Source organism: Oculina patagonica, chromosome 3, assembly GCF_052425735.1.
Source record: "Oculina patagonica isolate OP01 chromosome 3, crgOcupat, whole genome shotgun sequence".
Taxonomy (NCBI): domain Eukaryota; kingdom Metazoa; phylum Cnidaria; class Anthozoa; order Scleractinia; family Oculinidae; genus Oculina; species Oculina patagonica.
This window is the reverse complement of record NC_135760.1, coordinates 2,373,163-2,399,685: the sequence shown is the minus strand read 5'-3', so window position 1 is coordinate 2,399,685 and position 26,523 is coordinate 2,373,163. Positions and strand designations below refer to the sequence as shown.

At 37.0% G+C, this 26,523-nt stretch overlaps 2 protein-coding genes and 2 long non-coding RNA genes across 6 annotated transcripts in view; 3 read left to right on the top strand and 1 right to left on the bottom strand.

Moving 5' to 3' along the window:
* The window catches only part of LOC144646245 (uncharacterized), a 44,349-nt gene extending 18,677 nt beyond the window's left edge, over nucleotides 1-25,672 (top strand). For both annotated transcript variants that reach the window (XM_078505787.1, XM_078505788.1), the window contains exon 6: nucleotides 24,124-25,672. In XM_078505787.1, coding sequence (XP_078361913.1) covers nucleotides 24,124-24,185 — 62 coding nt within the window. In that variant the 3' untranslated portion in view covers nucleotides 24,186-25,672. The remainder of the gene's footprint in view (nucleotides 1-24,123) is intronic.
* Nucleotides 1,362-3,079, top strand: LOC144646255 (uncharacterized). The gene is made up of 2 exons (XR_013569372.1): nucleotides 1,362-1,743; nucleotides 2,398-3,079. It is a non-coding gene; the product is annotated as an uncharacterized LOC144646255 (long non-coding RNA).
* LOC144646257 (uncharacterized) lies at nucleotides 3,815-4,732 on the bottom strand. Its single transcript, XR_013569373.1, has 2 exons — nucleotides 4,392-4,732; nucleotides 3,815-4,017 (listed from the first exon to the last, which is right to left on the bottom strand). It is a non-coding gene; the product is annotated as an uncharacterized LOC144646257 (long non-coding RNA).
* Nucleotides 8,507-18,328, top strand: LOC144646241 (uncharacterized). Of its 2 annotated transcripts, none has more exons than XM_078505782.1 (11): nucleotides 8,507-9,308; nucleotides 9,815-10,067; nucleotides 10,228-10,293; nucleotides 10,870-10,962; nucleotides 14,438-14,530; nucleotides 14,947-15,048; nucleotides 15,374-15,414; nucleotides 16,447-16,486; nucleotides 16,930-16,968; nucleotides 17,170-17,229; nucleotides 17,632-18,328. In XM_078505782.1, the coding sequence occupies exons 2-11, from the start codon at nucleotides 9,980-9,982 to the stop codon at nucleotides 17,664-17,666; spliced, it is 657 nt and encodes a 218-aa protein (XP_078361908.1). In that variant the 5' UTR covers nucleotides 8,507-9,308; nucleotides 9,815-9,979; the 3' UTR covers nucleotides 17,667-18,328. The 2 variants fall into 2 exon arrangements, with proteins under 2 accessions (XP_078361908.1, XP_078361907.1); XM_078505781.1 differs by having other exon boundaries at nucleotides 8,512-9,308; nucleotides 17,167-17,229.
* Nucleotides 25,673-26,523: the final 851 nt, after the last annotated feature.

The window sequence follows — 26,523 nt, the reverse complement described above, 5'->3', positions numbered from 1 at the left end:
GGTAGTTTCGTTGGATACAGCTTTTTAATGGCACACCAGAATTTATCAGGAGAGTCGGCACTATCTCTTAGAATATCTTGATGATATTTGCTCTTGCATTTTTTAATAAGGCCTGTTACTCTGTTACGCTGTCGCTTGTACGATGACCAGTCCAATTCACAGTTAGTCCTGCGAGCTTTCCTAAGTAAACCATCCCTCAAGTTCATCTCCCGTTTGACCTCTTGAGTCAACCATGGGCAGAGTCTCCCTTTGACCTTCTTTTCAATGAGCGGCGCATGTTTGTCGATACACTGTTGTAAAATGTTCTTTAAAACACACCAGGCAGTGTTGACACAGGACGATGAAAAGACTTGCACAAAGTTCATGGAATTAAGCTCTTCGCAAAATAATTTCGCATCGTAGTTTGCAAAATTTCGGCAGGTAATGATTCTAGGATGATGTTTCAAATTGTTTACTTTGCGAGAACAGCAGATCAATTCATGATCGCTCAAGCCAGCAGAGATAACTTTCACATGGTTGATTTTCTCGGGTTCGTTGCTGCAAATGATGTCAATCAAAGTCTTGGATTCGCGCGTAATTCTCGTGGGGGTTGAAATAAGCTGTTTTAGTCCAACGGAGGCTAGAATTGATTTAATTTCTTTGTGATCCGCTGGCACCAAATAATTGCAGTTAATGTCACCAGTAAGAATACATTCTTTGTCTTCTGATGACACTGTCGAAAGCATCGATTCAAATTTGCAATTGAAATCTGCACAGAGATGTTTTGAAGAATCTGGAGGCCGGTAAATAATTCCAATAAGAAAACTTTTAGTTTTTGGAAATAAAATCTCGATCCAGATGCATTCGATGTCATCAGCTTCTAGATCTGTTCGTCTGTGGTAGGGAACAGATGAAGGGATGTAAACCCCAACACCTCCACCTTGACCTGAATTTCTTGCCTTCCCGATGTATGTGTATCCTTCAATCTGTGCTTGAGCCTCATCATCGGCGGATAGATGAGTTTCACTTAGCGATAAAATGTGAAGATTCTTGAAGCCATCCAAAATTTGACAGATACTATGGTGGGTGATTACCGTCATAATTAAACTTTGGATTATGTTACTTGTTATTGCATTTTGTTTTACAATAAGTTGCTTGTGTGTTTGAATTTTATGTTGGTTGTATCAATTTTCTGTCAGAATTCAGAAATTTTCGCCTAATCAAATTTTCTGGTGTATTTTTTGCCAGTAGTTCGAATTTTCGGACACATTCAATTTTCTGCTAGTAGTTCGAATTTTCGGACACATTCAATTTTCTGCTAGTAGTTCGAATTTTCCGACACATTCAATTTTCTGCTAGTAGTTCGAATTTTCCGACACATTCAATTTTCTGCTAGTAGTTCGAATTTTCGGACACATTCAATTTTCTGCTAGTTCCCGGCGCCATATTGGAATAGTAACCGCGCAGACATGATAGCGAGGCTACCGGTGACCCGTGGCTGAGCGTGAAGAGAGATTACAGTGAGGATTCGGCAATTAGCCCGTGTTTTTTCGCGTTTTTCGGAACATAAGCGAAAGTTTTGATTCTAATAATACTCCTTCGTCATCTTCTAAGATGAATGGAAAATATTGGGCCGCTTTTGGCTGTAAAAAAGGCGAGTAAACTTCTCAGGGGCTATCAGTAGTTTGCGTAACAAAACACAAGGAGATCCAGTGAAGAAATCGCATCCATGGTGTAATCTGATAAGACGCCAGCATGAGCATGGTGAGGACAATTTTCTTCGTCTTTAAAGCAATTTTTCTTTGTACTAATCATTACAAAAAAGGAAATCTACACAGCTCTCCTGAGCAAGTCGTTGGGATCAGAAAAAAGGTTTTTAACATGCAATGTTTACAGAACTTTTGTTTTATACTTGCTTCTAATCACTGAAGTTGTTTGATAATATTTTATATCTAGGAAAGCCCTTCTGTTGACAAGTCTCCATTTAAATATATATCTCAATTCAGAAATTATTCCCAATTTTGCCTACGGTTTTTTTTATTTCTGTATTTATTTTGAGTCTGATATAAGCTTATTGTATTTTGATAAGATTTAAAAGAAATGAGGCCCTGCCAGGGGGGGTTCCCGTGTCGCTTGTCTAAATTTAAAAATGTGCCGTGTCGTTGTTTTATCGCTCTTCATGTCGCTGTCGGTAATTAAATTGAAGGAAAATTGCTTGTCCTTGTCGGAAGTTAAGTTTTTCCATAAAGGTTGTCGTTTGTCGCGATTTTATTAGTATGCTGTCGCTACTTTTTGGGCCATGTCGCTTGTCGGAATTTACCCTGGCAGGGCCTCAGAAATAGATTATTGATAACAAAGAGTTGCTTTTAGGTAAAGTTGTAAGCTTAGTTTAAATCCGTTTTCAATATTGTCTCATAGGTGAAAACTATCCCAGTAAACATGGATTGTGAAATTATCACACAAGGAAGTCACTATTTAAAAGAAGGCACAGAGAAACATCTACTCAAGAAATAAAAATGCAAAAGAAAAGGGAAAACTTTTTTCTCATTAACCAGGAGTATTATTGCACCCTATTAAATCACCTGATGAAAAGTCTGATTGATCTGCAAAGAGAATAATGCATCATTGAATTTAAACTGGTTGAATTTCAGGCAAAGTTTGGTCTCAACCACATTACAGTCAGGGTAGTTTAATCGTCCATCAGTGATAACCCATCATTTTGGTATTATTTCTCCAGAAGAGGTTAAAAATCAACTTTTCTATCAGCTCTAGATGAGAGAATTTGGTCAAATTCAGGGAAAAATTTTAATTACTGTTACATCTCCTTTTGTGTACATGTGTATGTATTGACCTGGTAAAGTTTTGGGGCTGTTCATTCTTTGACAGTAAAGGGTTAACCACCCATAAATCTTTTACACTGAAACCAGAAAGTATGTCAATACTTTAAACACTTTCTGAATGTTTATTATCTCAAATGGGGAGCTATAAAATTTAAGGTCCTGCATGTAGTATTAATAATATTTATGTAATGTTTAAGATGAATGTGTTGTTTAAATAAGACAGTAAAGAAAATAAAAATAAATAAAATCTTCATCATGAAGCTAGATGGAACTCTGCTAGATTAGCTGTAGTTCGGTGTCCATATGAAACTCTACCATCAATGGGGAAGAGGAATTTCTCTTGTTGTAACCTCCAGGTCAATCTGTAAAAGGTAAGGTAAAGTCTGTGTCCGAGCCAAGTGGCTCATACAGCTGGAGCTTATCCCGGTTTCCGTAGCATTAAGCGACTAGGTCTACTCCCCCCTGGATGGAATGCCAGCAGTAAATTCGCTGTTACCCATTTATACACCTGGGTGGAGAGAGGCACTGAGAGTAAAGTGTCTTGGCCAAGAACACAACGCAGCTCCCCCACCAGGACTCGAACCCGGGCCGTTCGACTGGGAGTTGAGTGCGCTAACCATTGGCCACCGCGTCTCCCACACCAGGTCAATGTGTAGGGGTGGAATTTGTTTTGTCTGAGAATGTGGTGTTAAAAAAAAATTGAAAAAGCAAGCCTTTTCTCTCCAAAATAGTCAATAAAATTCCTTAAAGGCCAGAATAAGGCAAGGACAAAGAACAAATACAGTTGTCCCTGGACATGTAAAGTATAGCAATGATTTTATCATTCCCTCAGGCAATTTTTGTAAATATAACTTTAGACTTGCAAGCATTATTGTCAGTTATACATGGTCCACATTTTGTGCATCTCATAATAATAATCCTTACCATACTGTTTGGGTTGGTAATACTTTTTTATAGTAACAGGAACTGTTAAATGGCTTTTTGAAACACCTTGATTCAACACTGCAAATGATTTATTTCAAAACTTAGTAGCTGATGCAGTCATTTCAACTGAAAACATTTTTTATTCTTAAAAAATTGCCCTCTGCTTGTGTTATTTTCCATTTCTTGACTTGAATAGATGATTTTCTGAGCTTCTTTCAACTGGCAGACTCCTTTTAGATGTTTCACAATCTATGTTGCTGGGATTTCTCTTTACCTATGAGATAATATTAAAACTTTATTTAAACCAAGCTTATAACTTCACCTAAAAGCAGCTCTAACCAATATAAAATAAACTGCCACACTCAGAAATAAAATAAAAAAGAAGTCTGCAAAATTGAGAATAATTCCTGATTTGGGATAACTATTTTACTGAAAACTTTCAAGAATTGGGCATTGTGTAATGTAAAGTATTATTAAACATCAACTTCAGTGATTGAGAGCAAGTAAACAAAAGTTCTGTAAACATTGCATGTTAAAAACCTTTTTTCTGATCCCAACGACTTGCTCAGGAGAGCTGTGTAGATTTCCTTTTTTGTAATGATTAGTACAAAGAAAAATTGCTTTAAAGACGAAGAAAATTGTCCTCACCATGCTCATGCTGGCGTCTTATCAGATTACACCATGGATGCGATTTCTTCACTGGATCTCCTTGTGTTTTGTTACGCAAACTACTGATAGCCCCTGAGAAGTTTACTCGCCTTTTTTACAGCCAAAAGCGGCCCAATATTTTCCATTCATCTTAGAAGATGACGAAGGAGTATTATTAGAATCAAAACTTTCGCTTATGTTCCGAAAAACGCGAAAAAACACGGGCTAATTGCCGAATCCTCACTGTAATCTCTCTTCACGCTCAGCCACGGGTCACCGGTAGCCTCGCTATCATGTCTGCGCGGTTACTATTCCAATATGGCGCCGGGAACTAGCAGAAAATTGAAGGAAAATTCTATATAACAACCACCGTAGCCTAACGTTTCATACGTTATATAACGCAACACAAAGTGTCACCTAAAATAAACCCGGAAATTTTTTTACCCTGTTAACCTCTATACAACCATGTACACCCCTATAAAGATATATACAGCCCTGTTAACCCCTATTCAACCATGTAGAACCCTATACAACCCTGTTAACCCTATTCAACCATGTAGACCTCTATATAGCCCTGTTTACCCCTATTCAACCATGAATACCTCTATATAGCCCTGTTTACCCCTATTCAACCATGTTGACCTCTATATAGCCCTGTTTACCCCTATTCAACCATGTATACCTCAATATAGCCCTGTTTACCCCTATTCAACCATGTAGACCCCTATACAACCATGTACACCCCTATATACAGCCATATAGACCCCTATACAGCTATGTAAACCCCTATACAACCACGTACAACCCTATACAGCCATGTAAACCCCTATACAACCATGTACAACCCTATACAGCCATGTAAACCCCTATACAACCGTGTACACCCTTATACAGCCATGTAAACCCCTATACGGCCATGTGAACCCCTATACAACCATGTAGACCATTATACAACCATGTACACCCCTATATACAGCCATGTAGACCCCTATACAGCCATGTAAACCCCTATACAACTACGTACAACCCTATACAGCCATGTAAACCCCTATACAGCCATGTGAACCCCTATACAACCATGTAGACCCCTATACAACCATGTACACCCCTATATACAGCCATGTAGACCCCTATACAGCCATGTACATCCCTATATACAGCCATGTACACCCCTATATACAGCCATGTTAACCCCTATACAACGATGTAGATCCCTATACAACCATGTACACCCCTATACAGCCATGTGAACCCCTATACAGCCATGTAAACCCCTATACAGCCATGTGAACCCCTATACAACCATGTAGACCCCTATACAACCATGTACACCCCTATATACAGCCATATAGACCCCTATACAGCTATGTAAACCCCTATACAACCACGTACAACCCTATACAGCCATGTGAACTCCTATACAACCACGTACAACCCTATACAGCCATGTAAACCCCTATACAACCATGTACACCCCTATACAGCCATGTGAACTCCTATACAACCATGTACAACCCTATACAGCCATGTGAACCCCTATACAACCATGTACACCCCTATACAGCCATGTGAACCACTATACAGCCATGTAAACCCCTATACAACCATGTAGACCATTATACAACCATGTACACCCCTATATACAGCCATATAGACCCCTATACAGCCATGTAAACCCCTATACAACCATGTAGACCATTATACAACCATGTACACCCCTATATACAGCCATATAGACCCCTATACAGCCATGTAAACCCCTATACAACCACGTACAACCCTATACAGCCATGTAAACCCCTATACAGCCATGTGAACCCCTATACAACCATGTAGACCCCTTTACAACCATGTACACCCCTATATACAGCCATGTAGACCCCTATACAGCCATGTACACCCCTATATACAGCCATGTACACCCCTATATACAGCCATGTTAACCCCTATACAACCATGTACACCCCTAAACAGCCATGTGAACCCCTATACAGCCATGTAAACCCCTATACAGCCATGTGAACCCCTATACAACCATGTAGACCCCTATACAACCATGTACACCCCTATATACAGCCATATAGACCCCTATACAGCTATGTAAACCCCTATACAACCACGTACAACCCTATACAACCACGTACAACCCTATACAGCCAAGTAAACCCCTATACAACCATGTACACCCCTATACAGCCATGTGAACTCCTATACAACCATGTACAACCCTATACAGCCATGTGAACCCCTATGCAACCATGTACACCCCTAAACAGCCATGTGAACCCCTATACAGCCATGTAAACCCCTATACGGCCATGTGAACCCCTATACAACCATGAAGACCATTATACAACCATGTACACCCCTATATACAGCCATATAGACCCCTATACAGCTATGTAAACCCCTATACAACCACGTACAACCCTATACAACCACGTACAACCCTATACAGCCATGTAAACCCCTATACAACCATGTACACCCCTATACAGCCATGTGAACTCCTATACAACCATGTACAACCCTATACAGCCATGTGAACCCCTATACAACCATGTACACCCCTATACAGCCATGCGAACCCCTATACAGCCATGTAAACCCCTATACGGCCATGTGAACCCCTATACAACCATGTAGACCATTATACAACCATATACACCCCTATATACAGCCATATAGACCCCTATACAGCCATGTAAACCCCTATACGGCCATGTGAACCCCTATACAACCATGTAGACCATTATACAACCATGTACACCCCTATATACAGCCATATAGACCCCTATACAGCTATGTAAACCCCTATACAACCACGTACAACCCTATACAGCCATGTAAACCCCTATACAACCATGTACACCCCTATACAGCCATGTGAACTCCTATACAACCATGTTCAACCCTATACAGCCATGTGAACCCCTATACAGCCATGTAAACCCCTATACGGCCATGTGAACCCCTATACAACCATGTAGACCATTATACAACCATATACACCCCTATATACAGCCATATAGACCCCTATACAGCCATGCAAACCCCTATACAACCACGTACAACCCTATACAGCCATGTAAACCCCTATACAGCCATGTAAACCTCTATACAACCATGTACACCCCTATACAAGCAGGTAGACCCCTATATACCCTTATACATCATTATAAACCCCTATAAAGCTTTATACACCCCTATAAAGCTCTTTAAACCCCTATACAGCACTATACGCCCCTATACAGCAATATACGCCCCTATACAGCACTATACACCCCATACACAGCTCTATACACCCCCATACAGCACTATACACCCCTACACAGCTCTATACATCCTTATACACCATTATACACCCCTATACAGCACTATACACCCCCATACAGCACTATACACCCCTACACAGCTCTATACATCCTTATACACCATTATACACCCCTATACAGCACTATACACCCCCATACAGCTCTATACACTCCTATACCGCACTATAAACCCCTATATAGCACTATACACCCCTATACAGCTCTATACACTCCTATACCGCACTATAAACCCCTATACAGCACTATACACCCCTATACAGCTCTATACACCCCTATACCGCACTATAAACCCCTATACAGCACTATACACCCCTATACAGCTCTATACACCCCTATACCGCACTATAAACCCCTATATAGCACTATAAACCCCTATATAGCACTATACACCCCTATACAGCTCTATATACTCCTATACCGCACTATAAACCCCTATCTAGCACTATACACCCATATAAAGCACTATACCGCATCCGGGCGGGATTTTTTTTTTTTTTTTTTGGGGGGGGGGGGGGGTTGGAATTTTCGATTCCGGGATTTATTGGGGGTAGGAAAATTGAGTAAGTATTTTTTGGGTGGTTTGATTTAAAAAGGGATTTTTTGGGGGTATTAAAAACAATAGACTGCATAGTTCTGCGAATAAAGTACAAACCCTGAACGTGTTTCTACTGTTTTTTCTTTGTGTTATATTTTAAGATCATTCCTCTTTTTTGAAAAAAAAAAAATTAATGGGTACGAAACTCGGCATGAGATTGGTTTGCCCAGGATTTTTTGGGTTTTTGTGAAGCCCTTGGGTTTTTTTTGAGGTCCTGATTTTTGCCCCTATTCGATCATTATATAGAAACTAAATATACATAATCAATCACTGGTAACTGTGTGCAGCAGAACATGATTTTCAAATAGTTAAAATGAGGCAGGTATATTTTCCAGGTTGCAGGTTAAAATAATGGACTTTTGAGTTTTAGCTAGTTAGTCTACTTTGCAATTCAGTTAGCCTATTAATAGCCTGAGTTAAAGGGAACCTCCACTCGTACGACAAGTTGACATTGACTTGTTGAAAATATTATGGCTAAAATCCAAATCTTGCAGGACAAGGGAATAAATGCAATCCGTTTCATTCTTCTAGAATTTTGGCTATCCGTGCCCCTTTTTGGCCTTTCTGTGTTTCTTTTGAGTTATTCTTTCAGTTTTAAGCCGTTAATTATTGTGATATTTCAGTTAATTCTATGACCACAGTTGGTCAGTGCGAAAATTGGCTAAAATTGCGGGATAAGCCCCTTTAATGCAAGTTCTGTGAGTTAGGGAACCGTCAGTTTATGTGTTCTTTTTATGCTTGACTGTTTGGCAGATCCTTGAGTACATTGACCTGAAGGAAACATACTGGGCAGACATCCTTCTGTTTATGAAGGACATCATGGTGCCAGACTACAAAGCATTGCTCGCTGGAGATATTCCAGATAACCAATAAAGTAGCCAGCATTCATTGAAATCAACCAAAACTGATTTACTGAATGGAGAAGATGATGTTTGCCTGGGGGCCATCAGAAAAATTTTTGAAAGGGCTAGTGAAGAACCTGATAAGGTGATCAAAGACATTTGCATTACTAAATAGCTATTTTCTGATGAGACTGCACTAAAAAAGAAAAATCAAAATGGATAATACTGGTAATTAGCTTTTTTGGTAAATTTACTAAATGTAGTTCCAGAAAATATCAATTTTTTTAACCCCTCCCCCACAGAAGGGATTGGAAATTCCTAGGGGAAGGGGTTCTTAAATACTTAAAATGTTAAAGAAATGTATAGAGTTTAACACCTGCTGGAATTTCCATATAAAAATTAATCCCTTCCGTGGGCAACTGGTTATGAATATTTTGTGTATTCTGAACTATACATTTTGAACCGAATTTAGTGGCTTTTAACATTCCTGAGCAGACTTGATTAAATGATTCTACAAGCCCTTTAATTTAAAATTATGATAATTTCTACAATGTGTACCGAATCACAAAATAAGAAATAAATTCACAACCAATTATAAAATAAGAACTTAATGCGAAATGTTGTTGAAATTGATTTCCATTCCATTAACAGGCAAAAGCGTACTTGAGACTCCACAGTACCCCAACAGGATGTCTGTGTGGAGATGTGGTTGCCTTCAACACATCACTTGCTTTTAAGCACAGTGACATTAAAATTCCCTCAGCAACAGTCAGACAGTATGTCAAAAGATTTGAACTTGGGTGCACTGGCAAGAACATGAAGTTCAATGGAAAAAGCATGACATGCCTGCATCTAAGTTGGCACAAGCTTCCAGCTCATCTGATTGACATACTTGATAATAAAGGTATTTAAAATCATTGAACTGGTAGCTTGCATCAAAAATGTCATTGTTAAACATAAGGGCAAACTTCAATCCAGGAATACAATGAAAGCCTGCTGCAAACCACTTATTTCAGAAAATTAAAAAGTAGAGTAATAACAGTTTGCTAATTTCATTATTGCAGCCTCGGAAGAAGGCAGAATTTTAATGGAACCTGATGGTGATGAACTCTTGGAGGAAAATCAAGGAGGTGAGTTATATCATGAATATAACCAGTGATCCTGGCTGTACATGGCTAAATTATAAAAGAATCTGATTTACAAGCCAAATTAAATATAATTATTTATACCATTGCACATCATGACAAATGTACATACAGACAAATTGACCAGTGGAAATTTGTGATACATATAAATACTTAAGTTATTGTGTAATCTTATTGTACTCAATTTGTTAGCTTTTAAATCTATGCACATTTTTTATAATTAGTGAAGTTTAATAAAAGTTTATAAGAATAGGCCGGCTAATATTGATTTAATGCCAGTTACACAGGTGACTTGGTAAAAAGTGTCAGTCGCAACAAGTAATTAAAATGGGTACGAAATTAAAGTTATGTGACTCTTATCTTACCTGTGTTAAACTTAATATACATTTCGTGTATGTGTATATAGTCATGTGTCACATAAATTATATGAAGATTATTAAGCAGGAAAATGAGCAATTTGTTCTTTTATCTTTTTTTCTAATACAAGGACAATAAAGGAAATCAGCATAGTATGTCATTTTATCCCATAATCATGCACTACCTTTACAAATTTTACTGCAGCCACAGACAGTCCAACTGAATTGCATTCTAGTACAACTGGAGACAAAGACAATGTCCCTACACCTGTAAATGTAGAAAAAGAGCTGCCAAAAGGTAAGTACCCTATGTACATGTACAATAAAAGTAAAATAAAAAACTGGTGTGACCCATGCAAAAATAAATGTGTGATCACATGTGTGATCACACTTCGAAAGTGTGATAATAGTGTGATTCTTGAAATCACACATCATCACACTTTTAATCACACTTTGCATCTGTGATTTGGCAAAAATCACACTTTCTTAAGTGTGATAATGTGTGATAAGTAAAGTGTGACTTTGATGGTTGTAAAGGTCGAATCACACTTTCATAAATCATACCAATTTTATAGCTTAGACTTTAAGTTAATGTCTCGGAATTCCAAGCTCAAACACAACAAATAAAAAATGAGCACCATTTAACACGAAAGCATTCCAATATAAACTTTGATACTCGCTGAGATTTAGAAACATAGAATTGTGTTTTCACCTACCCAGCTGCATGCCATCGTGAATAGAATATTAAGGACTTTCCACTCTTCATATTTTCGAAAATCATGGCAGATAAACTGAACAACTGATATGTATTTCATTCTCACCATTTATTTCTTTATAAACCTTGAAAATTTCACCTGAAGGAGATCGTGTAGAACGAGCATTCGTCTCCTTTGATAAGCTTGCGATCGAACGGTATATACTTCATGTAATACCATGATTATTGAGCCCGCAGTAAAGGCTCCAGCGGATTTGTGTGATTTAACCAATTATGGTACGTGAATCACCCCACGTGACTATTATAAAGTTTCATCGTTATTCATTATCGATTTTGGCGCGATTGTTTTGAATTCTGCAGGCCGTTTGAACACTCGTGAGATTGTGAACATTGCAAATTGTATTCTTAACTACTTTTAATAGTTTAAGAGAAGAGATTGTGCTTGTAAAAAGGTGAACAGTGTACTATAAAAGCTTGTGACTCTTGGAGCGGATCAAAGGTCTTGGTTTTGAGGTGTCATGTAATGGATGCAGTCGTTTATAACATGCATTGGTGAGTACAACTAAGCTTAATATTTCTCTTATTAAAAACCAGCTGGACTTTTTAAAGTTGAACTGCATACATGCAGGCTTTAGATTTGCAGAAGCATAACCCTATGTTTGTACAAACTAACAGAATGAAATCTCTGTTTATATATTATCACTGTTGTCAGAGCAAATCAAGTTCTCGCATTTATTGCTCCAAAACATACATGAAATAAATATTTAACTCTACCTTCATGTTTCTGTCCTTATAACCATCCAAAACAGACATACTCTCAAAAAGCAAGGGTTAAACTCATTCCATAAACCAAAAAAGCGATCAGGAGCTAAATATTTAGTGGCAAATCTAACATTTTTGCCAAGCTCACGATCAATGGACATGTTGAAGTCACTCCACAATGTGGGACGATAAATAGCAGATTTTGTCTTGTGCCAACATGCCGAAGAAAATTTATCAGTTATTGATCACTGTTGAGGTCCGGAAGATCCCATTTCCACGATTTTCTTTTCTCGTTTTGTTCTGAGGATGCGTAACATTTTGGGAGATGAAATACATAACAAAATGGCCACCATTTTATCTTCCTCTTTGCAAATGCTGACGCTCAAAGTCAGGTGACTGTCGGCTTCATGACTTAAGTTACAAGGACTTGGCGAAGTTCACTAATGATTCATAGTACAGCAATTCTTATTGGCTTGATGTATTTCCTTATGTGCCCAAGGGCACGAAGAGGACTGAGTGAGTGAGTGATGTATTTCCTGTGACTTAGTAACCAATCTAATTGCTCATTACATTGATGCGCCAATTGGCATAAAAAGGTGTTTATGCACTGGCCAATCAGATTGGCCTGGGGTGCGAATAGGGTTAAATTAAGGTAATAAGTGCCGTAATCAGTAATAAATATTCTTTAATGCCCGATTCTCTCTATGGCACACGCCTGATGAAAATCGTGGTAGAGTATTCATCATTGCTAAGTGTCGCGCATGGTTTGATGAATACAATTACCATGATTCGACCCTGCAGGTGTGTGCCATAGAGGGAATCAGGCATTAAAACAGTTAAAAAAATATCATGAGATTATAATTAATCGCATTTAATTTATTATGTTTACAGGAAAAAGAACAAGGAAACTTTCTAATTAAAGTGGACAATATAAGCAAAACAGTTGATAGACAGCTAGCAGCTAAGTCTGTTTTTTTCTTTTTCTGAGTCAGAAACCATTTGATGTATTGTTCCCTAATGCACTGGGAATATGAAAGTGTATACAACAAAAAAGTGTTAACACGCAGCACTAGCCTTATGGTAATTAAACTGAAACTGAAAACTATGTGTAATTTTGTATGCCTATAAACAAACTCCTCTTTAAGGTTCAGCAGAATTTTGTCTACCTGTAAAAAGAAATTTCTGGTTGTTCCCAAAATTAGCCATTAATTCCTTTAAAATGTAAGTTTTAAATAAAGCAATTTTGTCAGTGTATTGTTAAGCGTAATCAAATTAAAGTTTCCTGTGAAGGAACTTATGGAGCCGATAATTCTATTAATTATTTAGTTGTTGGTGCATGTCAAATATACATGCAATAATACATGTTGCATTTGACCATGTACACTGTGGGTAGCAAAGTAGAACTAAAATTCGTTATAGATGTTATTACATGTACACACTTTAATAATGTGATCAGAAAAAGCGTGATTTTATCCAGAATCACACTTTTGGTAGTGTGATTCACACTTTTAGTAGTGTGATCACATGTGTGATCACACTTTTTAAAAAATCACATGTGTGATCTCACTTTTTTTCACACTTCTTTTCACACTTTATCACACTTCTTATCACACTATACAGAAGTGTGATATAAAGTGTGAAAAAGTGTGATTAAAAGTGTGATTCACACTTCTTATAAAAAATCACACATGTGATCACGCTTTACATCACACGTGAGATCACACGTGTGATCACACATTTATTTTTGCATGGGGATGTATACTAGTCATAATTGATTCAATTGTTTTACTTCTCAGAAAGTTGCATAAGATTGTTAAGCCAATCTAGTCTAAGCCTAGAAATGCAAAACCAGTACAGACATGAATTACATTTGGTAAATTATATAACAGTAGTGATCTTTTACAGTCAAAACCATAAAAGCACGAACACCTAAAATTATTTCTGAAATATTTATTGTTTTGCAACCAATCAGATTGCGAGACATAACCGAAACAAACGGCAAGAGTAATTAAATTGAAAAGACATGGCTAGACAGTGCGCCTGAGAGCAGAATTTTACGTTATATATATATATTATTATATAGTCTAAAGTTAACTGTGTTAAACTTACATGTAATATACATTTCGTGTATGTGTATATAGTCATGTGTCACATAAATTATATGTAGATTATTAAGCAGGAAAATGAGCAATTTGTTCTTTTATCTTTTTTTCTAATACAAGGACAATAAAGGAAATCAGCATAGTATGTTATTTTATCCCATAATCATGCACTACCTTTACAAATTTTACTGCAGCCACAGACAGTCCAACTGAATTGCATTCTAGTACAACTGGAGACAAAGACAATGTCCCTACACCTGTAAATGTAGAAAAAGAGCTGCCAAAAGGTAAGTACCCTATGTACATGTACAATAAAAGTAAAATAAAAAACTGGTGTGATGTATACTAGTCATAATTGATTCAATTGTTTTACTTCTCAGAAAGTTGCATAAGATTTTTAAGCCAATCTAGTCTAAGCCTAGAAATGCAAAACTAGTACAGACATGAATTACATTTGGTAAATTATATAACAGTAGTGATCTTTTACGGTCAAAACCATAAAAGCACGAACACCTAAAATTATTTCTGAAATATTTATTGTTTTGCAACCAATCAGATTGCGAGACATAACTGAAACAAATGGCAAGAGTAATTAAATTGAAAAGACATGGCTAGACAGTGCGCCTGAGAGCAGAATTTTACGTTATATATATATTATTATATAGTCTAAAGTTAAAGTACCAAGATCATTATTTGGTTGCAGAGTCTCAGAGTTTCAGCTCTACAAACCAAATTTCAGCAGCTGAAGCTAGTACTAGTGCTGGTAATGGTGCTACTGGGCTGCTTATTGATGATGACGTCAAAGGTGAGCAATAACATTTTAACTAAGTTCTTAAATTGTAGTGGAAAAATACCTCGGCTCTCTGTTGATCCTGCTTTCACCAGCGACTGACACAATAAATATAATTTAAATTACCCCATTTAATTTTTAATGTCTTTTTATTTTTTTCTCTTGTGATAAAATTTTAGTTTATACATTAGTTAATTAGTTAACAGACAATGTTAGATATTTTTATAATTATAATTGTTATACATGTATATATAATTATTAATAATATCCTAGAGACTCAGAGCCAGCTGACATAAAGTTAAAATTATTACTAATTATTGTCCATTACATTTTTTAACAGACTCTGAAGAGAACCAGCTCAGTTTAGAAGATGAGAACATGGTATTGATTCAATTTTTTTTAATCATTGCGATAACCTTGGAAATTGAAAACTTTCATGTTTTAATTGTTTCAAAACTGTAATTTCCTGTGCCATAATGTCATTTACATACCGTGACATTATTTAGATAATAAAAAAGGAAATTTAAAGAAAGAATCATTTACTAGAAAATGGAAATCCGCCATCAAAATGGGGTTTTAAAAATGATAATGCCATTATCCCGCAAAATGAAAAGGTCAGAAAACTGACACTGAAAACAAAAAATCTGGAATCATAATTGAATCCTAGAAATATAACTTTACATTTTTAATTTAATAATGTGAGGGTGACACCTGTAAATAGTTGATCGCGAATCGCAATATACTGTTCATGTGAAGTCACATTACTTTCTGCAGGGGAGACAGGTGGCATGCCTCCAGAACCTCTCTTATTTTGTCTGATGGTCTATGACAAAAGTCGTCAGCTCTGTGGTACAAAACACATAGTTTAAGAACAAAAACAAGTCCTAATTGGTACGGTACCTTGAAATTCAACAAAACAATGCTCTTTCTTGGTAAACATTCTGCAGACGTCATAAAATTATTTTCGATCACAAAAATAATGTCTTTGGGACTTTGGAAAAATGTTATGGCAATTTAATTTAGAGTTATTCACAAAACAGGTAACAAGATATTGGCAAATATAAATAATAGAAAACTGAGTTAAATAACAAACTGATTTGTACAAAATTTGAGAGAGTATGCACTTCTAAATGATGTCATGGCTGGGGTCATGAGAAGAATTAGTTGATAGTCTGATTGAACTGCCAGACTCAAAAATCTCACACTATTATGTTTCCTAAGTTATCTCTTTTTCATCTTTTTGAATTTAGATTTTTTTTCCAGGAATATTCCAGGTTTCTGACGTTCTGTCAGTTACTGAGGATAAGGATTTGGAAGATTATGGCAGAAAAGCTAAATAGTGTTATTTGAGCTGATGATAGATGATAATTATACATAATGCATTAAACATTGAAAAAAATTTCATCTCTCTAGGATTTGGATGCAGGAATATCGAAGAGATTGGCTCAGTTAGGTATCTGCTCACACTGTACTGCGTTTTTTCTTTTGTCAAGTTGCATTTTTGGGCAAGGCGCTTTTTATGTCATATAGCCCCTCACTGGAATATGAAGTTTGCAGGAGTAAGAAAAGTCTTGATCACATCAAGTGTTGGGAAATTAGCTCTGTTACAATACTACAATTAAAACTATCATATGAAAACATGTACAGACAATAATATTATTTATGTTATCACCCTGTTTTGATATGATGTACATGTATTACATGAAAACCCGTTTTAAATGGTAGTCTGCATTTTGTTCCCAGTCTGCACTCTGTATTATACATTTTGTACCCAGTCTGCAATTCTACAGTCTGCATTTTATACTGACCAGGTTTGATATGTGTTCAGGGCCCTATTATTTATAATCATGTCTTTAAAGTGGTTGTATTGATGGTATATAATTTTTGGAACTGCAGAAAATCAAGAAGGGAAAGGTACAAAGAGAAGGCGGAAAGGTAAATCAATTTACCATCAACATGTATATGACCATAATTTACATAAAAGATGTCAGAATCACACATTTTTCATAATATGACAATGTTTAATTAAATTTAAAGAGACTAAAGAAGCCTATCAGTGCCATAAGTAAAACTTTCGTTGTAAAATATTAATACAATTATGTGAATTGTAATATGTAATTATTCTCGTTGCAGCAGCAAGTAATAAAAATGAAGCCTCAAGACTTCTTGATGAAATCCATCAAGGGATTATCAGTGGTAAAAAGTTTAACTTAAATTCTTTTTCATTCTTTAAATTATAAACAAATTTAAGCCCCCCCGGTTATAGGCCCATCTACCTGGAAACAAACAAAAAAAAAAATATGTATAAGCCCCCTCTGCCAGATGAGAGTACTGAAAAGGGCTAAATGTTGCTTTATTATATGTTTTTAACTAAAATACACATTTCGATAACACTCCTGTGGCCCGTTTCGGAACCTTTTTTCATTCAGCTTATAAGCCCTCCCGGATATAAGCCCCTCCACTTATAAGCCCACCCAAAAACCCTTTTGAAGTTGTATAAGCCCAGGGTTTATAACCTTAATTTTACGGTATTGTAGTTGGCAAGGGGCATCTCATTTTTCACTCACCTGATTAAAATTTCTTTTTGCTTACTGACAGGAAAGAGACCAAGAAAAGAATCCAAAAAAATATAATAGAACACTAGCTACCATCTCCCCAATTTCGACCCACAGTACTTAGATAATAATCATACTCAACAATGCAGGACCATTATACAGTGTATGAAAGAGAGAAAATTAATATATCTTTCTGGTGATACAGCCTAGCTGGAACACTCAAGGAAATAAAAATTTTACTGATAAAGTTAAAAGATCAATAAGCAACATCAGATTATCTACAACAGTTAAGAAATTCTAATAATCGACAAAAATTAGTGAAGTTCAGTTGAATAAAGTAATAACAAACTTATGATTGAAATAGGTAGATATCAGACTGACCATCAGAGCAAATAGATTATGTCCAAGCCAAATCAAGTAGAAAATGAAATTCATTTCTTATAAGATTGCAGCAAATGCTCTTTACAAAGGCAGACATTCTTAAATGAAATCAATGAAATAATTCATAGTCCTTCTTATGTACTCATCATACAAATAAGCTGGCGATGAGGTTTATTTCTTCATGTATGAATATGCATGATGCATTGTTATAATCAGGTGAAAGAGATGTAAGTTAATAAAGTTTTAATATGAAAGCTATAGCATAGGATCGTTTTGTTACTCTATTTTAAATATGCTTTTGCAATACTGTAAACGGTGGCTGTCATGCAAATAAAGCAAATGTTGCACTGGTTGATAAATAGATGAGTTATTTTCTGCTTTATCTAAATAGGGGCATATTGCAGAGAAAAAAAATGAAAATGTCTAGTTGTTGTAATGGAAAATGTAATTATCTGTATTTAATTAAATAAAAGGAATGAGGGATGGAAATAAGGTGATCACTTAAAAGGAAGAAGCATTGATAACAACATGAATTTGAATATTTGCAAAAAAAAATGTTTAGAGTAGAAGCATGCATTTATGAGGATTAGTCAACATGATACAGTCAATTTGACTATTGCTCACAGAAATTGAGTGTGAGTAGAATTATTCTTTTAGCCCAAACTTAAAGGGTTTATCTAAAATTTGCGAAACCACCAATGAAAAAAATAAATTGCAACACAAATTTAAACAAAAATTTATTACACAGAGAAGAAAAACTTTGAGCGCTAATAATCTGATTGGAAGATTTCTAGTAAAAACACAATTTTCTACCACACTAAATCAATGTTAAAAGACATGCACCCTTTCAATTGGTTTCTTCATGCAATATCAACAAAAAACAGGGGTGTATATAAGGGTGTACTAGAGGTGTATAGTGCTGTATAGAGGTGTATAGTGCTTATATGGGTGTATAGAGCTGTATAGGGGTGTATAGTGCTGTATAGGGGTGTATAGTACTGTATAGGGGTGTATAGTGCTGTATAGGGGTGTATAGTGCTGTATAGGGGTGTATAGTGCTGTATAGGGGTGTATAGTGCTGTATAGGGGTGTATAGTGCTGTATAGGTTTGTATAGTACTGTATAGGGGTGTATAGTGCTGTATAGGGGTGTATAGTGTTGTATAGGTTTGTATAGTACTGTATAGGGGTGTATAGTGCTGTATAGGGGTGTATAGTACTTTATAGGGGTGTATAGTGCTGTATAGGGGTGTATAGTGCTGTATAGGTTTGTATAGTACTGTATAGGGGTGTATAGTGCTGTATAGGGGTGTATAGTGCTGTAAAGAGGTGTTTAGTGTTGTATGGAGGTGTATAGTGCTGTATAGGGGTGTATAGTGCTGTATAGGGGTGTATAGTGCTGTATAGGGGTGTATATTGCTGTATGGGGATAAACAGGGATGTATAGTGCTGTATAGAGGTGTATAGTACTGTATAGGTTTGTATAGTACTGTATAGGGGTGTATAGTACTGTATAGGGGTGTATAGTGCTGTATAGGGGTGTATAGAGCTGTATAGGTTTGTATAGTACTGTATAGGGGTGTATATTGCTGTATGGGGATATACAGGGATGTATAGTGCTGTATAGAGGTGTATAGTACTGTATAGGTTTGTATAGTACTGTATAGGTTTGTATAGTACTGTATAGGGGTGTATAGTGCTGTATAGGGGTGTATAGAGCTGTATAGGTTTGTATAGTACTGTATAGGGGTGTATATTGCTGTATGGGGATATATAGGGATGTATAGAGGTGTATAGGGATGTATAGTGCTGTATAGGTTTGTATAGTACTGTAAAGGGGTGTATAGTGCTGTATAGGGGTGTATAGAGCTGTATAGTGCTGTATAGGGGTGTAAAGTGCTGTATAGGGATGTATAATGCTGTATAGGGGTGTATAGTGCTGTATAGAGGTGTATAGGGTTTTACAGGGCTATATCGGGGTATACAAGGTTGTATAAGGGTTAACATGGCTGTATAGGGGTATACATGGTTGTATAGGGGTATACATGGTTGTATAGGGGTATACATGGTTGTATAGGGGTATACATGGTTGTATTAGGGTTTATATGGTTGTATTAGGGTTTGTATGGTTGTATTAGGGTTTATATGGCTGTATAGGGGTTTACATGGTTGTATAGGGGTATACATGGTTGTATAGGGGTATACATGGTTGTATTAGGGTTTATATGGTTGTATTAGGGTTTATATGGTTGTAGTAAGTAATAAATTGCTTTATTTGCATGACCGTTACCGTTTACAGTGTTGCAAAAGCATATCTAAACTAAAAGTAACAAAACGATCCTATTATATCATACTAAAACTTGATTAAGTTACATCGCTTTCACCTGATAATAACAATGCATCACGTAAATTCATACATGAAGAAATAAACTTCATAACAAGCTTATTAACATGATAATCATTAGAGTTCATAAGAAGTTTAATGTTTTCTGAGGTTGTTTTCCTTTCAAAGTCAGGTACTATCTCATTGATTCGTTTTAAGAATGTCCGCCTTTGGGAAGAGTATTTGCTACAATCTAATAAGAAATGTGTTTCGTTTTCTACTTGATTTGACTTGCACAATGGACATAATCTATTTGCTCTGGGTATATGGTCAGTCTGATATCTACCCAGTTCAATCATAAGTTTGTGATTACTTAATTTAAATTTCACAAGATTTTTTCTTTCATTAAAATATCTTAACTGTTGTAAATAATCAGATGCAACGTATTCATTTTTAAAAACTTTAAAAAATTCTAATTTCCTTGAGTGTTCTAGGCTATGTCGCCAGAAAGATATATATTTCTCTTTCATATTGGTTGTGTATCGTTTAATTCTATAATTATCTAAAGATTCCGGGTCGAAATTGGGGAGATGGTAGTGTTCTATTAAATTCAAAAAATTGGAATAAAATCCGGAGTTGTTGATAGAGTGTAAGTTCTTTGACATAAGAAAAGATTGTTTGACAATTGAGTCGTTGTCTTTCTTGTTTAGATAGACAAAGTATTTCATAATTCTCTGGTTAATTGGGATAATTAAAGGTAATCTTCCAAGTTCCGCTCTACAAGCTATGTTCGAGGCCTTATTGTTTACTTCTAAGTACCGTTTACAAAATTTGAGATGAATTTTTTCTATTGGGGAACTATCCCAAGTTTTAAAATTCTGTTTCATGTACATCCCCCATATCTCACTGTTGTAGCTTAAGATAGGAAATATCATTGTGTCAAAAATTTGGGATGCAGTATTAGGTCTAAGTCTATTAAGGGTTGAGTGTTTTCGTATACTAAAAAAGGCATGCATCGCTTTTTCTTTTAAGTGTTCGAGTGCAAGAGTAAAGTTTCCCGTTGGGGTTAAACGTGTTCCTAAATACGTGTATTCTTGAACAATTTCAATTGATTCAGTGCCTATATTGAAGCTGATGTCAATGGACTTTCTTTGGCGTTTTTGAAATATCATTATTTTTGTTTTCTTTGGATTGATTTTTAGCATCCACGTTTCGCAATAGGACGAAAGGACGTTTAAACAGTTCTGCAATCCAACTTTGGATCTTGATAGTATAATCAAATCATCTGCGTACAACAGGGAGTTTATTTTTGTTCCATTTGGAAGTACAAATGGATCAGATAGAGTGTTTTCAAATAAATATGGCAAATTATTTATATAAAGATTAAATAAAAGGGGGCTTAGGATACACCCTTGACGTACACCTCGTGAGTATGCGAAAGATCGTGTTTTGTTTTCTCCGACTCTATTAGGGTTTATATGGCTGTATAGGGGTTTACATGGTTGTATAGGGGTATACATGGTTGTATAGGGGTATACAAGGTTGTATAGGGGTATACATGGTTGTATAGGGGTATACAAGGTTGTATAGGGGTATACATGGCTGTATAGGGGTATACATGGTTGTATAGGGGTATACATGGTTGTAACGGGGTATACAAGGTTGTATAGGGGTTTACATGGTTGTATAGGGGTATACATGGTTGTATAGGGGTATACAAGGTTGTATAGGGGTATACATGGCTGTATAGGGGTTTACATGGTTGTATAGGGGTATACATGGTTGTATAGGGGTATACAAGGTTGTATAGGGGTTTACATGGTTGTATAGGGGTATACATGGTTGTATAGGGGTATACCAGGTTGTATAGGGGTATACATGGTTGTATAGGGGTTTACATGGCTGTACAGGGGTTTACAGGGTTGTATAGGGTTTAACATGGCTGCATAGGGGTTTACATGGTTGTATAGGGGTATACATGGCAGTATAAGGGTTTACATGGCTGTACAGGGGTATACATGGTTGTATAGGGGTTTACATGGCTGTATAGGGGTATACAAGGTTGTAAAGGGGTATACATCGTTGTATAGGGGTATACATGGTTGTATAGGGGTATACATGGTTGTATAGGGGTATACATGGTTGTATAGGGGTTTACATGGCTGTACAGGGGTTTACAGGGTGGTATAGGGGTTCACATGGTTCTATAGGGGTATACATGGTTGTATAGGGGTTTACATGGCTGTATAAGGGTTTACAGGGTTGTATAGGGGTTCACATGGCTGTATAGGGGTTTACATGGGGTTCACATGGCTGTATAGGGGTTTACATGGCTGTATAAGGGTTTACAGCGTTGTATAGGGGTTCACATGGCTGTATAGGGGTGTACATGGCTGTATAGGGGTTTACATGGCTGTATAGGGTTATACATGGCTGTATAGGGGTCTACATGGCTGTATAGGGGTATACATGGTTGTACAGGGTTTACATGGCTGTATAGGGGTTTACATGGCTGTATAGGGTTATACATGGCTGTATAGGGGTCTACATGGCTGTATAGGGGTATACATGGTTGTACAGGGTTTACAGCGTTGTATAGGGGTTCACATGGCTGTATAGGGGTTTACATGGCTGTATAGGGGTTTACATGGCTGTATAGGGTTATACATGGCTGTATAGGGGTTTACATGGCTGTATAGGGGTTTACATGGTTGTACAGGGGTATACATGGTTGTATAGGGGTTTACATGGCTGTATAGGGGTTTACATGGCTGTATAGGGGTTTACATGGCTGTATAGGGGTTTACATGGTTGTACAGGGGTATACATGGTTGTATAGGGGTTTACATGGCTGTATAGGGGTTTACATGGCTGTATAGGGGTTTACATGGCTGTATAGGGGTTTACATGGTTGTACAGGGGTATACATGGTTGTATAGGGGTTTACATGGTTGTATAGGGGTTCACATGGCTGTATAGGGTTTACATGGCTATACAGGGGTTTGTATGGCTATATAGGGGTAAATATGGTTGTATAGGGGTTTACATGGGTGTGTAGGGGTCTACTATAGGGGGTGCTGTTCGTTTATATTTGGGTTATAGTTTGTGTTCTATTACATGAAGTACTTAGGGCTACAGTAGTTGTTATTTAATGCTTTCCAAAATTGAATGTGTCCGAAAATTCGAACTACTAGCAGAAAATTGAATGTGTCGGAAAATTCGAACTACTAGCAGAAAATTGAATGTGTCGGAAAATTCGAACTACTAGCAGAAAATTGAATGTGTCCGAAAATTCGAACTACTAGCAGAAAATTGAATGTGTCCGAAAATTCGAACTACTGGCAAAAAATACACCAGAAAATTTGATTAGGCGAAAATTTCTGAATTCTGACAGAAAATTGATACAACCAACATAAAATTCAAACACACAAGCAACTTATTGTAAAACAAAATGCAATAACAAGTAACATAATCCAAAGTTTAATTATGACGGTAATCACCCACCATAAGATACTATGCTTGTTTGTTAACAGTCCTCTGATGTTTTGATGCAGAATTTTAAGGCCTTTCCTCGAGGAAAATTCGTTGAGATCGGGGATATCATATTGCTGTAGGACTTCCGGCCGCATTTGATCGGATTTGTCTTGCTCGTCGCTGTTGGAAAGGTAGCACAAATTGCAGAGAGATTCACTGAAATCCGAGCCATAGCATCTCAAATGAAAGATAAAGATACAGCTCTCGATTATGCTGACTATTAATATAGGTCTGTTATGTTTGCACTCAATAGAATTTAAAGATACGTTTTTTCTATTATTGTGGTTTATGTCAACAGCACCGCCGCCGACACCATCCCCACCACCACCACCATCTACCGCCGCGACACTACCGCCGTGAGTAACCGTTGCACGCCGGATGTATGGCCAAATATAACACAGCAAAACCAACTCCAAAGTACTGGAAGAGACTAAGTAGCTAGAGTAATAAACCTTGTCGTTTACAGTGAAACGAACTCAACCGGGGCCACCCAACGTTTTTTAGCCAATCACAAGACGAGATTAAAACAAAAGAATTGGAGTTCCTTGGTCAGGGGACCAATCACAGTGAAGGGCAATTTTAACTCTTCGCTTGACTGAATACGATGCGAAGGCACGCTAAAGTGTTGTTTTTACGGCAAAAATATAATTTTGTTCATTTCGTTTAAGGTTAAGGCGAAAGTCTGCCAGTAATTTGGAACACTGGACGGAATCAACGTAAATACGTCTACAGAATTACGGCCGCGAATATTTTTGAAGACTGAAAGGATTCAGCGTATCACCGAATTACGGCGAGCAATTTTGAAGACTTCGAAAGACTGAACGAAGTGATGAACGTAGCGAAATAAATTTACCGGCCGATTCACGGCCAGCTCAATATTTTCCGAAAGACGGCTTGGCATGTCGAAGACGAAAGCTTGGATAATTTATCGAATATTACGGCCGGGAGTTTTGAAGACTGAACGGACGCAACGTAAATATAAAATTTACCGAAGCATGATCGGCTATAAAACTTACGATATGACACACATTTTCCAAAACACGGCCGGGAATGTCGAAGACGAAAGCTTATGTCAGTTTTCCTCGAATTTGCGGCCGACATTTTTGAACACGAAACGGGCTCAACGTAAAAATAAATTTACCAAATTACAGCCGCTAACAAGTATGCGTGAACCTGTCACGTTTCTGCACGTTTTGTTGAGTTTTATCCGGCGATGAATATTTATGGTTTGAAATGTTCGCCGTTGTAATTTGTTCATTAGGTACAATGTTCTTTTTATCACTATATCACTGTATATATATATCACTGATGTAATACACTGAGTTTATCTCTTTGTGGACCGGTGTTGATTCGCTTCGGCAAATATAAATACTGGTTTGAGGAAAAGCCGTTTCTTCTTCACAGTTTCAGCCGGTAAATAAATTTGTGTCGAGTCCGTTTTGTCTTCATTCCAGGCGCAGGCCGTGCTATTTTCGTTGAGTCCGTTCAGTCTTCAAAATTCCCGGCCGTCATTCGGTAAACTTATTTACGTTGATTCCGTCCAGTGTTCTAAATTACCGGCAGACTTTCGCCTTAACCGTAAACGAAATGAACAAAATTATATTTTTGCCGTAAAAACAACACTTTAGCGTGCCTTCGCATCGTATTCAGTCAAGCGAAGAGTTGAAATTGCCCTCCACTGTGATTGGTTGCCTGACCAAGGAACTCCAATTCTTTTGTTTAAAACTTGTCTTGTGATTGGCTAAAAAACGTTGGGTGGCCCCGGTTGAGTTCGTTTCACTGTAAAATAACTGTTTGTAATTCTGCCAGTGAGCAAGAAATAAAAGCATGCAGTTGTAACAAAAGAATCTCTTTCAGTCCACTGCTTTAAAACTCTAAATTCTGTCCTTGGTGAGAGCAACTCTGCATATGCAATTCAGTAAATATCTAACGAAATCTGAATTTCATGACATTGAAAAGTTTGATATATAAACGATATTACATGGTTGCACGGAGATATGAAATTTATCTTCGAGTGTTCAAATCGATATCTCACGAGTGAATATGAAGGCCTGGCTTTTAAGGTAACATAAGCTCCCAGTAAAAAACAACCCAAATATTTGTCGGCGTAAATAAGTTCGTCACAACGCAAAATTAATGACCTTTATTTCGGATTAGTCGGATAATTTTTTTTTGGTGTCGCATGACGTGCCTTTGTATGTAACGTCACTCAATACGCTTTATGAAATGGGGAAAGGTTAAACAGCAAAATTTGCCATGCCAATTGCGTGTGCTATGCTGTGCAACAGAAAACGGTTATTTCTTGAAGTCCTTCTAATACCTAATTCGGCCTAATTTTAGTCGCGCATTCTTCTTCTTTCTCGCTGAAATATCAAATAAGGTCGTAAATTTCGGATTCAGCTATGATCTGTACCACCAGCCTGGATAATTTACGCAATTTGAACCAAAATTGATCATAATAACTGTCCTCCCCACAAAACGTCCTCTGGCGGTACCCAAAAGAAATTCTTTGGAAATCACGACGGCGAAGTCGAGGACAACGTGAAGTAAAAAAATAATTTATACGCGCTAGTAATACGTAGATTTGTTGAGTGCACTTCCAATATGATGCGCGAAGAAGTGTTTATCTCATAAAAACATGTGAAATTGTGGTGCAGTTTAACCCCAAACCCGCGGAAGGGTAATTTTCGATAGCCGC

Coding starts and splice junctions, on each gene's coding strand:
- LOC144646241 (XM_078505781.1), top strand. CDS start 9,980: ATGAAGTTCAATGGAAAAAGCATGACATGCCTGCATCTAAGTTGGCAC. Junction 10,294..10,869: donor CTTGGAGGAAAATCAAGGAG/GTGAGTTATATC, acceptor ATTTTACTGCAG/CCACAGACAGTCCAACTGAA. Junction 10,963..14,437: donor AGAAAAAGAGCTGCCAAAAG/GTAAGTACCCTA, acceptor ATTTTACTGCAG/CCACAGACAGTCCAACTGAA.